General features: G+C 39.3%; 1 protein-coding gene across 1 annotated transcript in view; it reads right to left on the bottom strand.

The window, feature by feature from the left end:
• Nucleotides 1-10,361: 10,361 nt before the first annotated feature.
• AOX1 (aldehyde oxidase 1) overlaps nucleotides 10,362-17,210 on the bottom strand; it is a 36,913-nt gene continuing 30,064 nt past the window's right edge. The window contains exons 30-35 of the mRNA XM_058027638.1: nucleotides 16,276-16,328; nucleotides 14,593-14,707; nucleotides 13,925-13,990; nucleotides 13,149-13,337; nucleotides 12,569-12,736; nucleotides 10,362-11,631 (exon numbers count right to left, since the gene is read on the bottom strand). Of these exons, the coding sequence (XP_057883621.1) occupies nucleotides 11,572-11,631; nucleotides 12,569-12,736; nucleotides 13,149-13,337; nucleotides 13,925-13,990; nucleotides 14,593-14,707; nucleotides 16,276-16,328 (651 nt within the window). The 3' untranslated portion in view covers nucleotides 10,362-11,571. The remainder of the gene's footprint in view (nucleotides 11,632-12,568; nucleotides 12,737-13,148; nucleotides 13,338-13,924; nucleotides 13,991-14,592; nucleotides 14,708-16,275; nucleotides 16,329-17,210) is intronic.

Raw genomic sequence — 17,210 nt, 5'->3', positions numbered from 1 at the left:
TGGTGGTTGCTATGGGCAACCTCACCTCTGGTAGGGAAACAGCTGCTCCAGGGAGCCTGTCCTGCTCTTAACCCTTCCTACCCCCACCTGGGATGAAATGCATTGACTTTGTCCTGCTTCAGCATTTTGCTGGAAAGGAGGGACAGAACTGTGGGTAAGACAGAGGAGAAGTACATGATGGCAAGGCAGTGAATAGCAGTGATTATATTCCACCTCTGGGAGGGTGAGTGGTTCAAAGAGATCTGGAGCAGGCCTGAGGTGGGTTACTGGGGTGGCAATACATCTGTGCCTAGAAATACTGGGCAGTATGGACTTTTAGAATCTCTGTTTTACTGAAATATTGATACATTGCCCATCATTAATTTTTACAGTGTCTCATTCTGAGCCTTGGGATTTTCCATATGCTGGAAGAACAGAAAAAAAAAATCAAAGATAACAGTTGTTACTCTCAAACTGGATGTAGAAGTGACAAAATGGTACTAACTTGGGATCTGCTCTTTGTTGCAGGTATTTTCAAAATTGCATGCAAATTCTTGAGGTAACTCCAGAACTGTTCCAGTGTAGCATGAAACACATTAATGACAGGTTGTTTACCTGGCACCACAAGAGAACTGGTGCTTATATCTTGTTCCATCAAGATGGTGTTTTATATATGTGTGTGTGTGTGTGTGTGTGTGTGTGTAAGTATGACAGTTCTTTCTTGCAGGAATGCTTGCAGTCAGTAAGTGGCTGAAGGACTCATCTTGTTGTCTGATCTTTAGGAAAGCAGTACTAATCTATAATCCAAACCCATGGCTTACAGGTTCCAAGTTTGTCTTTAGGAAACCAAAATAAAATATAAAAAAATCATTTTGCTAAGGAAAAAAAACCAACTCACAAATGCAAGTTCCTTATCAGCCACACAAATGTCATTGCACACACATATCTCAATTTTATCAAGTTATAAAAGGTTGGGAAATCAACCAACTTACCTCTAGTGAACAGTGGCACTCTTGTAATTGAACAGGTAATTAAGCTCATATCTCCATGGCACAGGTGAGCTCTCAGCCTGACAGGCTCAGATTACAGGAACTGACATACAAGGTTCCACTATGCAATGCAGTTTAATGAGACTGCATTGAACTGTGGGGGCCGTGATGTTAGCAAAGAAAGCCTACAGTGCACTCCTGGAGACAATACATTATCTCCTGGGGGCTGGATAACAAATTGATCTTTATTCTAAGTTGTTAACAAGTTTTTGCATGACACTTAGCCCATGAAGGTTCTTGACCCTGGTTATGACTTCTGTAAATTTGAGCAGTTCTACCACTGACAGACACTTTGACTGCTGGATATCCTGCACAGAAGGAAGCAGAAGTGGATGGATGCAGAATTCCCAGCCCCAGCCAGGTTGAGGTAGGGGTCTCTAGCTGGCTGCTATTGAAGAGAGGGCCTGCAGGTCTGCCTGATGCAATTTGTGTCCCTTTTCATAGAGAAATTTTCAGCCTAGAGCACAACAGATTTGTTGTGCCCTAGGGGCCCATGGGGCTTTTTAAATTGAAAGCCTTAATTAATGGACCTTGACATAGTCTCATCAGACATTTCCTATTTTCCAGTCTCCCAAAGTGTTTTTTTTTAGTTTGCTTTCTGACTGGATATGCATTGATGGGAGAATGGCTGGTAAAATCTTGCTCTTTATTTCATAATTGCTCCTGTGCTTTACTACTTTAATTTTTATATTCCCTTTTTTTCCTGTTTAACTTATAAACAGAAATTTGGGCCCAGTGACAAGGTATTAAGCAACTCCAGATGTATCTCCTTTTACAGTGCCAAAGGATGAGTGCAATGGAAAACCTGTGAGGTGGCTGTCAGGAAACAATGTCACCATTGCCATCTTGCCCTGCTTTCTGCAGAAACGCTTGTGTAATCCTTGGCTGGGACTGATATGGGGAGGGAAGTTGGCTCCTGCCTCATTCTACAGAAATCAGTACTCTGCAGCAGGCTCCTGCTCTGTCCTGCCAACCCTTGGAGTGAGGGAAGTGCAAGACATGGGAAGGGCAGTTTGAAGGCATTGCTCTGAAAAAACACAGAGAACTCAGGGGGGAGGGTGCATTTTCTTGCCATCCTCATTTTGAAGAAACCAGAGGCAAAGCAAACCACACAAAGTGGTTATGCAAATAACTTCACTGACTCTGGAAGAAATTTGAATAAAAGGGCATAGTCCACTAGTTGTGGGTTACATCTTCCATCTGTGTGTGAGAGAAGATACTGCATGTGAAAACCAGCCAGAGCTGGTACTGTAATGCACTTCCTAATAGCCAGGCAATGGATACCCAGAGTAATATGAAATACATATGCTACTGACATATGTCAATCACAGTCCCATTCCTTGTCTTATGATTAATACAAGACTTAACCAAAAATGAAATTTTCCTCCTTTCTTTTCCCAAACCTGTTCTAAACCTATTCTAATCATAACCAGAGTCAAACAGTATCTTTGTGAGCAAGATCTTCAGCAAAATTAAAAATATAAGCAATCTCTCCCAGAAACAGTCATCAGCCAAACTACTACTCATGCAAGAGTCCACAGAAAAGCCAACTCCTCAGGTCTTCTTTATCCAAACCATATTTAAACCATAAACCCCGTTCTGGAAGGTTTTAGGGTGCTCAATTCATACACCTGCCACTACCACTTACCAAGCTGATTTCAGTGCTGGCACTGTTTATCTTTTTATTTTTAATGTGAGGATTTAGAAGTCAAAAATAAGAGTTTACTACAAGATTGATCTTGCATTACCTTGCAGAGCTGGCTTTATGTCTGAGAAGTGGCTCATATTCAATTCTGAGTTACATATTTATCATCTGCAGATGGGATAGGGCAGTTAGGATATTAGCAGTATTCCAATGTAAAAAAACAAAGGGATGATGGCTCTGCTTTTTCTGGATATTGCATGGGCTCCAGGATGATAGCTTTTGTTTTGATTCATGGAATTCATCAGGGTACTCTTAGGACTGGGGAAGGTTGGTGCTGGATCAGGATTTCAGAAGAAGAGAACTTTGGTTTCCTGCTGTGTCTTGACAGTCAATGAAATTATGCTGATTTGCCTCAAAAGAAGCTATTACCCAGTAATTGGGCAAAATACCTTGTCTCATGTCACTCACTTTTATTTTCCAAAGGCAGGGTGCTGTCCACCAGTGATTAACACATCTATATTTCTTTCCAGGATAAAATATGGAGTGGACACCTGCCCCTAAAAGGAACATTAGAGAGATCCCCTTTTATTACAGCCTCTTGATGCAGATTGCAAATGACATTACGTGTACATGGCCAAACTCCTAGTGCTGCCAATAAATCAGCCCACTCTATGTTTTAGTTTCTTATTAACCTACCATGCCTGAGGTTAAGGCTGATTCAGCAAGTTCTTCTTGTGGTTTTTTTTTTTGGGTTTATTTGGGTTTGTTTTTGTTTTTGTTTTTGTTTTTTTTTTTTTTTTTTGGCAGCAGCAACAAAGCAGAGAAAATGAGCTTTTCAGTAGTTTTCTCTTTAGCTTCTCAATAGAGAGATGTAAATTCCCTGAAGAATGGACAGGACAGGGAAAAGCAAGGCAGTCAAAGTACAGGAGAGCTGTGGCACAAAGGACTGATGTGAGGATACCTATGTATTAGGATAAAAACCATTTTCACTGAATATCTGGAGTGAAACTCATGCCACCATGCCTCAGAGAGGCTTGAATTGTTGGGATTTTTACAGACCAGAGGGAAACTGCCTCCATGGCTTTGTTCTGGTTTTCAGACAGTAAGTGAATACCATCACCAGGAGGCCAGAGAATTTTCAAGCTTCTATCCAAGATTTACTGCCAAAGAGATAAAAAGATGATGTCATCAGGATAACCCTCCAAGGATGGTTCAGGACTGAAGTTCCTTTTTCATTTACTCTTGTCATCTTTAATTAAATTTAGTTAAAAAACTCCTTTGATTTAGTTAAATCAACTTACTTGTTGGCTGCCACAGCTGCAATTACAGCAAAGAGTGATGGTTTAGTACCTTCCCCCCAGATGCTCCACCAACACGTTTCACATGGCACACATAATTGTTTTGGACTGGAGGTTTAAAGCTGAAGCCACCAATTCCCACAAAAGTGAACATCCAGAATTTTACTTATCAAGATACATATTAAATTTGTCTGTTTTCTATGACTAACTATGTATTAAAAGCTATCAGGTTTAAGACTCCAGGGCAGAAAAATAGAGTTGCTGTAGAAACAAACAAACAAACAAAATTCAAACTAATAAAAATGCCAATGAAAGCATAATCTAATCTTTAAAAGAACAGTGGAAATGTAAAACCAGCTCTGTAAACTAGTTTGATTATCTGATGCCAGATATGATAATCCCTATATAGAACTGCATGTTGCATCTGCAGCTGGAAATAAAGCATGCACTAAAACAGCAAGCCAAATGGAACCAAGGGATTGTTTACAGCACACAGTCAGTGTCACTAAAATACTGACACTGCATTTTGGAAATACCTCCTCTGACAGTGCTTCCAAAGATGAAAATAGAGGTTTAACTTGTCAGGCTGACAAAAAGAAAAGCTTAAAAAATGCAAGCCAGCAATGAACTGCAAAAGCTAATGCTAAACATGTAGAAATTAACATATATTCTTTGAAACTGCTGTTTGCTACAATCCAACTCTAATGTTAACTAGGACTTGTTAGCTTTTTCCCCCTGAAACTTCATACCATTCATATGTTATTATTATTTCCATATTAATTTATCATTATTTACACACAATTCTGACCCCGTCATCATCAATGTCACTACTACAAGTAATGCAACTAGAAGCAGCTGGGATTTCTATTGTCAGAAATATTTTGTTCTGGGGGGAAAAGCTGTATATGTTAAAAGAAAATATAACAGCAATACACTTCCCCATCAGGCACAGATAAGTCTGTTGAAGAAAGTCTATAAAGTGCTCTTTCTGTAGCCCCAGATTCAGACAGCCACAGAACATTTAAAGTAGTGGTTAGCAGATTAGATCTTTACTATGCAATACTCTCATGACAAATGTACAAATCAGGATTATACGTTGAACAATATGTCTTGTCAGAGATGTAAAATCCTCTGAGCAGGATTTACATTGCTTTACTGAACCAATGCTCACATCACACTACCCCAAAACAAAGAACCAGCAGCTGACAGGGACAAGAGGGAGAACTGACAGCCAGGTTTTCATCTGCATTTTCTGTTGACAAGTCTTGCAAAAACAAAGATCCATGTGCCTTTTCATTGTGTCAGCAAAGTTAATAAAAAAAGTAATACAGCATGAAAGTGAGTGGCAGAAGCAGCCTCCCCAAAAAGTGCTGTTAATTTCCCATGGTGAGATTGCTTAAACTCACATGGTATTCATGTGACAGCTGATAGATAATCTTCCTGCTCTTCAAAGTGACCTTTTGACTGCCAGCAGTATTACTGCATTTTGCTCATTTTGTTGTTCCCACCTCCACTATTCTTGGGGGCAACCATCTCTCTTTGAAAGGCAAGACTCTGAAATACCCTCTGCGATAGCTTTAGCTCAGTGGCACAACTTGTCATAGGACAAAGCAGGTTGGGGTTTCTTTTTTCTTTCAGTTTGTGGAAGGAACTAACACATTTCTCCTGAATTTTCTCTGCCAGGCTGTTTGTTTCTCAAATCATTACTATGGCTCAAAACTTCAGGGCAGCAAATGCACCTTTACTGCTGCAAACACAGGTTTTGCAGGCTTTCAGCTCATGGGAATCTTTCTGTTTTTCATGGGAAACCTGCCACAGCCAGCCAACTTCTTATGGGCAGAAGCACTCATCCATCACGAGGCCACATATGCTCAGCGAGCTGCACTGCAGTGGGCAGCTGCTCTGGGGACTGACCCTCTGGTGTCAGGCCTGGCAGGGACTCCTGGGGTCACTCCTTCACTGACTTCATCACAACACATTGCTCTGTGCTTGGGTGTCCCTCTACCCACCCTGTTCTTGTCCTCATAGCCTCTAGAGGGATACCTAGGAGCACAGGAACAAGGACACGTTTCCTCACCCCACCCCACCCCCAGTGCCACACGCTGCCGCCTTTGGTCACAGCGGTTAGAACCTTATTTTTTGAGTAGTTGCCACAACTCAGGATTATTCATCGTAAATCGCTAATTAGTTAGTGAGAAGAGGTCAGAAATGAGCTTATTGCTGAAGACTGTATGACAATATGGCATTTTTCCATATATTCCAAATATACAGGAAGCCTAAATTTGTGTCTGAAAGGGGCACAAGCACACATTTAAGGGTGAGGAAAAAACAGTAAGAGGCCCAAAGAAGATTATGTCTAGCTGGAAAAAGTGGGAGAGGTGATGGAAGGATGCCAGAATTTTCTTAGCTACTTCATGTTTCAATGCCTACTGGAAATAATGGAAATATTCCTAAAAACTACACAGGAACCCGAATGAAACTTTTGAAGTATCAGAGTCTTATCTTTACAGAGTACAGGATGAGAACAGAAACAGTGAACTCCCTGGCATTTAAGTCAGCATGCTCACAGCCAGCAAGGAACTGATCATTTATAAGAATCTTTTACCATCTGCTGAAGAAAACTGTAGTTTGTTATTGAATGTGAGGCAAGAAGGAAACATTTCTGCATTGCAGATTTAAAATTTCTTCAATTTGTGCAAAAGAATATATTAAGGACAATATGGACTTAGCAGGATCTAGCCTTTGAGCAGAAAGGCCAATCTATATAGATTTCCCTATATGAATGCCATAGTTCTTCATCACATATAAAATACTGAGTATTTTATATTTTCTAGAAAATATGTCTTAAAATGCTAACAATAGTCAGAAAATCAATTCTTTAGGTTTAAATACAACTATCCTATTTCTACCCAAAAGCACTTCAGACCATTACAATAATTTAATTACAGTAAGTTTTAAGTAACTATCAAGCACTGCAATAAGATAGGGAATCAGCCCTGCACACATTTAGTTCAAAGTCTGCAGAAATTGTTGCCAAGATTTTCCAAACTTCTCACAGATTCTATGTTGCAAGAATGGGACTTGCTTTGACTGGATTACTGGAGTGTTATTTAAACATGGTGCACATGTATATATACACACAGATATCCACAAAAGTATACCAGGGACTTCAAGAGAAGTTTCTAGGTGCATGGCCCTAGAGAATGGACCAAAGTTTTTCTTAAAAAGTGACAGGCAAAAGCAAGAAAAGCAAACAGTGGTGGAGTTACAGGACAAGGCTAACCTGATAAATAGAGTGACATAACCAGAGGGTAGAAAGGAGGCCTTCCTACCTGTCAGGCACACCCACCTCGCTTTCCTGAGATGACTAGATGCCATTTCCCTTTGCCTTGTCAAACAGGACAGTGTTTTCTACTGGCAAATACTTTTTGCAAGTTAAAATGACAAGCAAATACCAGGAAAATATTCTTCATTCTCCTGAAGGTACCATTCTAACTCATCTAGGAGATGCACAGTAGTATCTGATTTGAAAACTGTTACCCACAGACCTATTCTCTGTTGCAGTGTTCTGCCCCTTTCAAAGACACTTGGCAGGGGGGCCAAAGCTTATCTTCTGATGCCAAAGGACAGATGTGCCAGCTGCTGACCAGTCCCAGGATGATCCCCTGCTTACAATGTGTCTTCCTAAAGACTTGAACAAACAATGAGGTCACTCTTAAGCTTGCCCTTCTTACATGTAACAGGGAGCTGTCCTATAATCCCATTTTATTCCATTAAAAGTCTGTTAGAAATTGTGTTTGTTTTATTCAATCTTAACTGAAGTTCTACTTTTCTACTTTTTAATGTGATTTCATCTACTGTTCCCTTCAGAAGTTCTTTCTCATACCATCTCTGTTGATAAAACCAGGTTTACTTTTGTCCCCCAAAAAGGCATAGCCATTCCCTCAGCTTCTTCAGGCCAGGGGGAGAAATCCATGTGGTTCTCTTCCTGTGGAAAATCACAGTTCTTTGTTGCTCTTGAACCATTCTCTGTGATGGAAATGACAAAGATTTGGTAAATTCGACCAATGTCAGTATGAACCACCATATTGCTCAGTAGGACACTGTCATGATAGACAGTGACACCTGAGGTTCCTGTGGTGCTGAACATTGCTAAGCTTATAATTATATTATTGCTCAGGAAACTGAAATAAGAATGAACTAAATGACTTGGTAAGAGACACACTAAATAAATAGTAGGAGGAGATTAATATTATGTTTCTTTTTCCTACTCTGATGATTCTGAAAGATTTCCCTTGTGTATAATGTAAAGCAATGTTACTGGACTTTAGGGGAAATCAGGATGCTAAAATCTCACTGCATATCTGACAGAACACAAGAAGTGTGTTCTCTTAGGGAGGATCACTACATCCCCATTTGCTGAGTCATGTATCTACCATGCCAGACCCAGACTAGTTTCTACAGTACATAAATGTTTTTAAAATTTGTCTTTCCAGAAGTATTGTCTCCCTGGGATGGTTGCTCAGTATTTACATTTTTGTTTAATCAAAGTGGTTTTCTGCCACTTTGTTTCTTACCAGAAAGAAAATAGATATATATAGCCTTGTTTCCCTCCTGAGAATATAATGTATGTTCTTTTCATATCTGATAAGTGCCATGTGGAATCATGGTTTCAAAATATGCAGAAGCAATCCCTGAAAAACACCTATCTTTACAGAAAATGCAATTAAAAGACCAGTGGACAAGCCAAAGATCTGTTGCAACACTGGACAGGCCTTCTAGGTAAATGACATACCTGAAAAACAAAAAACCACTACATTTCTGTGGAACCAATCATAATCTTACTGCTATGGACACCTCGTGTAGGCTGGAGAAGCAGTGCACTCCTCCTGGCAGCTCAGTCTGAACATGCAGAGCACATGGTGGCATCTTCTTTCTGTCTGACCGGCTCTATCAACCAGCAGCAGTTTAGCCAAGATCTTTAATCCAAGTATAAGATTTGTAAAACATTAATTCAATACTTGCATTCTAAAGCATGAGTCTCTCAAAGGCAGGGCAAGTAGCAGGGCAAGTAGCAGAAAGGCAGATTTACTTCCCATTTCATGGTTTCATAAAGGATTTTATGCCTTACTATGAATGTTCTGCACTGAGATGCAATCATTAAATAAGAAAGTTGCACTCTCTGACAAATGTGTACAAGCCAACTGCCTTGCAGCAAATAGCACTCTGTGATATCATAACAAACCAAAGAACTGTGCCATGCATTTTCAGAACTCAAATGAACTTCTGTGCTTGGGAGATGGTTGTGTAATAGCAGCAAGAACCGCCCACAAATATTTGCTAGAGGAATGCAATAAAAGAATTTTGGAAGAAGCTACTGAACCACGAGTGAGGATTAAAAAAAGTCTGAACCTGACTGCTTGGATTCTACTCAGAACAGAAAGAACCAGACCAAATCTTGATTTTGGCAGTCCAACATCTAACTTACAGGCTAACCCTCAAACCAGAACCTAGTATTTATGTTAGGTGTTTAAGCTTTCACCACATGGAATGGGCCTACTGGGGGGTAGACTGCTACAGAAAATTGCTCTCATGAAGAAAATCAGTATCAAGAGTTCTTCTGAACTATCTCCAGTTTGGGTGTAACTGTGCAGTTACAGTGCACATTCATGTGCCAATAGCCATCCAGTATGTCAGTGCCTTTGAAGCCTAACATTTCTGCTTACCTTCCTCCCTGTAGATAAGAATACTTCTTTCATAATCTCACATAGCCATATTGTCATCTGTCAGGATGGTCAACTGCTGAAATTTCTAACTTCCAGGAAGTTTGTTAAACACTTAAAAGTCAGCAGACAGCTTAATATGCTTCAGACCCAGAAAATTCAATAACCCATATTTGCTACACTTACAGAATTTACTGAGGCAACTAGACAAAAGAGCCACTTATAAAGTGGCAGGGAGGAATCTTTGTTAATAATGACTGAGAAGGAAACAAGATTTGTACTGCAGAAAAAGTGTGGGTCTTAAATGTGATGAATCCTTGGAGTGTGAACGCTTCAGTACTGCAGGTGGGGAGATGTCATTGCCTGCAAGGTTTGGGCAAGATTTTGACAAGGTTTGACTTGCCCGGAATGAACAAGCACCCCTGCTGGTGCATGGGTACGCAGGACGACAAGAGACAGTAGAACTGCCCCCCAGTTCTGCAGATGTGTAGGCTCCCTGCTTCAGTATATCCCAGCATTCACACGTTTTGGGCTGTTATCAACATGGGATTATTGGCACAGGGTCTCATTTACACCTTAGGTGGGGCAGAGGCATCTCTGATAATTAGACTGTAACACCAAACAGTGAGACTAAGAAGATGTTTCAAATCAGAAAAACTAACTGTGGCAGCAGCATTCACATTTAATTTATTGACTTCTAACAATATATAAAAGCCAAATAATTATGAAGAAAGCAAAGAAAATTAAGTAAACCCCAAAAAAGCTTCAGCTGTCTTAGTCACCTTCAGTACCACCTCCACTGATTACAATTACTATTACCTGCCTGGTCTCAAGGTGCTGTATCATTTCTTCCAGTCCTGTGCTCTCCTGTGCCATGTCTCTACTGTCTTATGACATCTAAAATGGTCTAGACACCTATGTTTAAGCAACTGCATTTCACCAACTCATCACGGTTACAGAGACAAATTGAAACAATAAAGATTTTGTATCTTAATAGCCAATGCAAAAGCCGTTAAAGTGACTGACCTGATTTCTGTCACAGATACATCTCAGCTTGACAAATGAAGGGAAGACAAGAGAAATTGTGGAACACTGAGAGGCAGTGAAATAATAAGAGCCTGCAGGCTGACATGTCATCCATTCTCCCATTCAAAGAACACTGAATTCCATGTCAATTTTCCCATTCTGTTCAGAGGGTTTTGGCTTGCTCTATGAGATAAAGAAAGCTTCTGGTGGAAATTAAAACTTTGTCAACTTTTGGGATAAAATTCTATATATCTAGACTAGCCACGGCAACTTGCCTGGCATAGCAAAAGAGAATCATAACTGTTGTTTCTTGCATGTTTTTAACACAAAGATACCGGTGCCAGAAGAGTGTAACCAGCTTTTCTACAAGTCGGAGCATCACTTCTGGTCAAAAAGATTCTGAATCCAACAAACAAGTTCTGATTCTTTGACAAAGATCTCTGCACTCACACTTCACTGCAAGACTCAAATCTAAATTAGAAAATTAGCTGAAGCCATTACAAAATCATTTATCATATGAAGTGGTTTAGTGTAATACGTGGCAGTAAGTTATCTAGCATACCTTTACATTTTCCTCTCCTGCAGCATTTAAGCTGTGCTGATCAGCAGATCTTTTTTGTTGAAAATATATGGTTCAAATGCAGAAGATTTATTTCTGACAATTAAATGCAGTCATTTAAGCAAAATACTGTAATGAGTACACTGGAGGAAGAATGAAGATAAGGATGTAAGATATGAAGTGCATATTTTTGGTAGCTGATTCTATTCAGGAAAAGAGAAAATACGTTTATCTATGTGTTGATTAGTGCATCTTGGGGCAGTAAATCAGTTTTCCATTCCGGTCTTACGCACTATGGCTTGTCATTCACACAGATGTGGCCCAAGGAGGAAGAAGCTTCATTGTTTGCCATCTAAGAGATAAGCAAGAAATGACAACAGTGACTTTATTTGACAGGCAACCTCCCACCATTGCCTTTATCAGGTGCCTCCAAGTCAGCGGTAACTGGGATTAGGACTAAAGGGTGGAGAAGCATGGTCCCTGCTCTGGTGGACCTCACCTCCTACAAGCTCCTGCAATGAGAGTAAGCCCACAAACCTACTGATTCAGGGGCCAATGGTGCCTCACCACAGTCACAGAAATACCATGGGAGTAATCTGTGAATGAGAGCTCAAGAGTTTCCATAGCAGAGCCTCAGAGGTTCAGGGCACAGCATGGATTTATATGCTGGCAAGGACCTTGCCTCACTAAGTAAAAACTTACCCAGAAAAAGAATTGTAATAGCAGTGGGAACATGACTACAGTGAACAATTGCAGAAAACAGAGCATAAAGGATCAGCATTACACAAAGTGCATTGCCTTGTTTGTTTTTCTTCTGTCTCTTTGTGTTAGCTCTGAGTTAATTTTTCTCTCCCAAAGAGAACTGGGCATCGCAGGGAGTACTACAATGAAGTGACAGTGCCAGCATGCAGTCAGTGGGGCAAAGCACCTGGAAGGAGACTGAAGAGGCTTAGAGCCTGATCCATTGCACATTAATAGGATGAGCTATTTAATCCTCTATGGGATTTGACATGCAGAAGGAAAGGAGGAGGGTTCAGGGAAAGAGAAGGCTGTAAAAATTATGTAAATTTCAAAGAAAAAAACAAAACCAAAACCCAGAGAAATTCCAATACAATGTTTGAATGGCATTTGTTAAATAACTTGCGTAAATGAGACCTGGTAGCAGACATTTCAATTACAAGGAGCTGAATTTTAAGCATGACTGATTGAAGGCATCATTAGGCAATCCACTCTTTAGGGGTGCCAAAATCAGCAACTGTTACACAGAGCCTTCCCCCACCTTCTCTTACCATCCCAGTAAAGGCATCAGCGCAGTTTGCTCGTATTTGCTCAGCAGTCAGGGGGCTGTTCAGTGCAAAGGTCTTTTTCAGTCCTCTTTCATTCCTCACACCAGTTACTGCATCCCTCAAAGCAAAAAACACAGAGCATCCCAAGAAGAATCCTGCCTCGCCTATCCCCTGAAAAAGATTTTAAAAAGCCAGTCTCATATAAATACACACACAGAGACCGATTTTGTATTGCATAGTACACACAAGTAAGCTGCATCCTCTGAATGACATTATGATTTCTCTGTCAATTAATATTTTTATTCTAACTTTTCAGTTTATCACCACATTTAAAAGTATGGTTTTAAATTGATTTTGCAGCTTCTGTGTACAGTCTGTTAACAAAATCTTAAAATCACTACTTGCCAACAATTAAAGTGACACAACAATATCTGGCTTTCTGTCCTATCAGCTTCCCCAATGTCATAAATAAAACAATTTACTGGACACTTGTAAGGAGGAATTGAAAACTTATATGTGTTTTATATCAAAGTAATTTCTCAATTTGGGATCTAAGAACTAGGCCCTGTGATGATTGGCTTACCTTGGATGCATAGATGGCATAAGGATTTTGAGAAGGTGACAGCAGGGAAACACTAAACTGTTCTGGAATATCACAAACAGCAGGGATCTTATACTGATCTGGACCCCGAGTATAGAGGACTCCTTCTGAAGAATACTTTAACTCCTCCATTGTATACAGTCCAACACCTTGAACAAAAGCACCTTCAATCTTTAAATAAGAAAAGAAATGGCATTTATGTACTCATGTTTGGTTAACCAAGAAAACTTCACCAAGAACTCTTTTGTATCACTAGCTGTTACTGTGATATATGTGAGGCCTAACGCACTTCTGTTTGCCTAATGAGATTCTTCACTATTTTGGGGCAACTGCAATGGAAAAGCTTTCACATTCCTCTCTCATACCTGAGAGGACAAATGCTTGTATAATGAAGTGGTGAGATCTATGGACCAGCCTGCTGTGAATAAAGATGTGTCCTTGCTATCAACTGGGGAAGGCAGATCAAACAACTTGGAGACTGTAGTTCACAAACAGGATTTAAGTCCAGTACGTAGAAGACACACACACATTCTGGAAGCACTACAGGCTGAAACCATGGGTAAAATTCAAGCTTCTTTGACATCTATAGAGTTCTGACACTGATTCAATTGGAGCAAGTCTTATAGACAAAAGACATTCTAATATGATCTATAAACTAGTAAAAAATGAATATTTTCTGAATTAATGAGGTAATCATCATTTCACATGAGGACAACAGCGTAATAGAAATAAGGCACCAGAAAATTCTAGGCACGTACCTGTCCTATATCCACAGCTGGATTTATGCTGCATCCAATGTCCATAACAATGTCTGTTCTGAGGTTCTGTTAATAAAATTAGAATTTATATCACCCAGAGAGATGGAATGAAAGCATTAGAAAATACTGTGGGTCAGAGTTGGAATTCAGTGAAATAAGAAATGCTGAGATAGAAGCCCTCCATGTAAATAATTTCAGAATAATTTCCAATATCTCATCACAAGCAAAATGTCTCAGCTTTTACAGAAGTGTAGCCAGAGACAGCCCTGCCAGATTTTTCCCATTGCTGAAGGAAACGCTCATACAAATGTACAGAAAGAGGGCATATGATCATCAGTCTGTAGCCTTTAGCTGGCCAGATGGTCAAAAGCCTGGAAGTTGAATATTGCTATAAGTTGTTTGCTGGCAAACAGGGACAGAACAAGCAAAGAACATGTTAGATGTCAGGCATAACCCAAAAGGTGGACACATATGACATTGACATGTATGTCAGAAGCTGGTTAGTACTGCACAGCTTCCACTGTGCTCCACCTATAATTCATATTTACACCATTGATATATTTACTATCATATGAAGACAGGTGACTTATTAATTCCAAATCTAAATGATTGTTGGAGCAAACCTTATTCACAGTACTGGCAAAACTTCTCTGACATTCAGTTATTACCTTGTGATCTCCTGTTAGACAGTTAATTTCAACCTCTGAACAAGCAGCTCCAAAAATAAAATATGTGAATGGCTGTCCTTCCCCTTTCTCCCAGTCCATGTATTCATTGTAACCTCTGATGGAAGAAACAAGAAGAAAACTGACCACAGTTTACATTATAACAAAGCAGATAAGCACATAACTTTGAAACTGCTTGTGAAATCTTAAGTACAACATCTTAAGGGAAATCTTAAGTAACAGCTCAGAACTTCAAAATTTCATGAAAGCCTACAGAGCACCACTACTTTAGGTTTGATGCCTCTGGTATTTATATAAAATTGTAGCAGACAAACAAGCTATTTCAGTTCAGGAGATTCTATAACCAGCATAATCCTAGAAATATACAAACAAAAGCACAGTAACCAAATAAAGAATAAACATTTAAGATAGTAGTTACTGGGGTAATAGCACATAAAAGAATTTAGAAAAAGGGAGGAAAACTTGTCAGAACCTATGAAAGAATAATTTACAAGAGATAAATGAAAAAGTCAAAATTACATAAAGAGCCTACAGAACTGAGTGAGAGGGTTAAAAGAGGAATATTGAAATAAAAGTGTAATTATTTAGAAGGGAGTGGGATTCACTGAGGACACCATAGAACAGTGAAATGTGGTATCTTCCAAACACGGGAGCTTTGTGACTAAGGTGTATTTTCTGACTATGTATGACTGAAATGTCTTTGTTGAGCATATTTAAGATTGTCATAAAGCAATTACATAGAACCGTGCACTGAAAAAGGGATACGCAAATTCCATATACTCAACTCCTCATAATCCATTTACCTCAGCTGCCTTTGAGATCCTTGGAAGGAGAGAATATGACTAGCTAAAAACTAGATCAATGCAGGATCTGAGGCTTTTTTGGACACAATTAAATATCAATAGCAAAGTATGACTGTTGTGCATTTGTGCATTACTGTGGTGATACCAACATTCCTAAAGAGCTGCACAAGCAGAAAACATACTTGAACAGGGAGGAAGGGACATTTTATTTTACTATTTCTTGGTGTTTTATAAAAGTATAGTTTTCCTAAGTGCCTTTTCAACTCACTCCAGACTGCCCAGAGACCTGAAAAGTTGCTATTGATAAGGAAAAACTACCAGCAGAAGAAGAAAAAAGATAAGTTACAGCAGGCCAAAAGAAAAGCTTTGCTTTGAATCCCACCTGAGTTACAGCAGAAAAATTTTTCATTTCTGGCTCTTTATAAATATTGTGAAAGAATTCAAATAAAAGGACAAAGAGACTGCTCTGAGAGCAGTGGGAACAATGATATTTATAGCTTATAGTAATCCAGCTCCAGTAAATAACCGATATCCCACTCTGCACATGACTTACAGGCAGCAGTTACTTTCTTGATGCTTTCTGGTTTGCTAAATGTTAAACTATGGAGCAAAGATGGCATTTATCTTAATATTATTAAAAATATTATCTTAATACTTTCTAGAGAGTCCACAGAGGACTGGACATAAATTAACACCTAAACTTTATGCTTCCAACCCTCCCCTATAGCAACTAATTATATAAAACATAAAATGAGCTATTAGAAAGACCTATAAGACAGGATATTCTCTTTACAGCACTAATTATCTTCAGAAATCAGTCCTGGTCTAATTGATGCATTTTTAAGGAACAAAAATATATTACCTAAAATAGCCAGTAGCTGAAAGGCTCACACTCCGCTTAAAAGCTTCTCCAATCTGTAAAATATAGCAGTGCTTATGGTTAACCAAGGAAGGAGTCAGGAAGGAACACAGCATAGGCATATTTACTTTATTTACACATCTATATTTACCCACACATATTTACTTAAAACCCAAACTGTAAAAATTGTAAAGAAAGGAAGACAAACTGAGTTAAGCATGTTTAGCTGCACACAGTGTCTAAAGCTACAGAACTAAACTCCTTTTGCACGAACCATCTGATACAAGAAGAAATAGACCTGTCAACAGCAGTGTTCTTGCAGAATCTTTATTACTGGTAATGCCCTAGGCAGAAAGGGCCCTGCTCAGTTTTTCTGATCAAGTTCAATAGAGATGGGTCTCTCTGGCAGCCAACCAGATTTGGTTGATAAGTCACTAATTATATTGGGTCATGAGACTGTGTGCATGTACAGCCTTTTGCTTTTTCTTTGATAAACTGCCTTTATCTTAACCCACTGACTTGTTGGCTTTTTTCCATCCTGTTTTCTTCCCCTATCTCACTGAGAAGGGGAGTGATAAAGCAGTTTCTTGGGCACTTGGAGTCCAGCCAAGGTCAAACCACCACACTGACATAAAAGATCTGCATGACCTATTTGCACAAAAATGACAGCTCCTCTTTACAAAGTTCTGCCAGTTATAAAAGTGACAGTATGAGGACCTGAATCTATTTCCTTTGAGTGATTCTCATGTTAGATTTACTCAATTTACAAGTCAAGAAATTTTTGTGAGGCTTTTGGTTGGGTTGTAGTGACTTCCCAAGATACAAAGTTACTTTGCCTATATTAACATTCCTTCTTTGGTCAGACATTTCTGATAATACTTTTGGTATATCTGAATGATTCAAATTAATTGTATGTCTATTAGAGGAGATTAAGTGTT

This window comes from Melospiza georgiana, chromosome 7, assembly GCF_028018845.1.
Source record: "Melospiza georgiana isolate bMelGeo1 chromosome 7, bMelGeo1.pri, whole genome shotgun sequence".
Lineage (NCBI taxonomy): Eukaryota > Metazoa > Chordata > Aves > Passeriformes > Passerellidae > Melospiza > Melospiza georgiana.
Note: the sequence above shows the minus strand (reverse complement) of the source record. Positions and strands in the feature narration are given on the sequence as shown.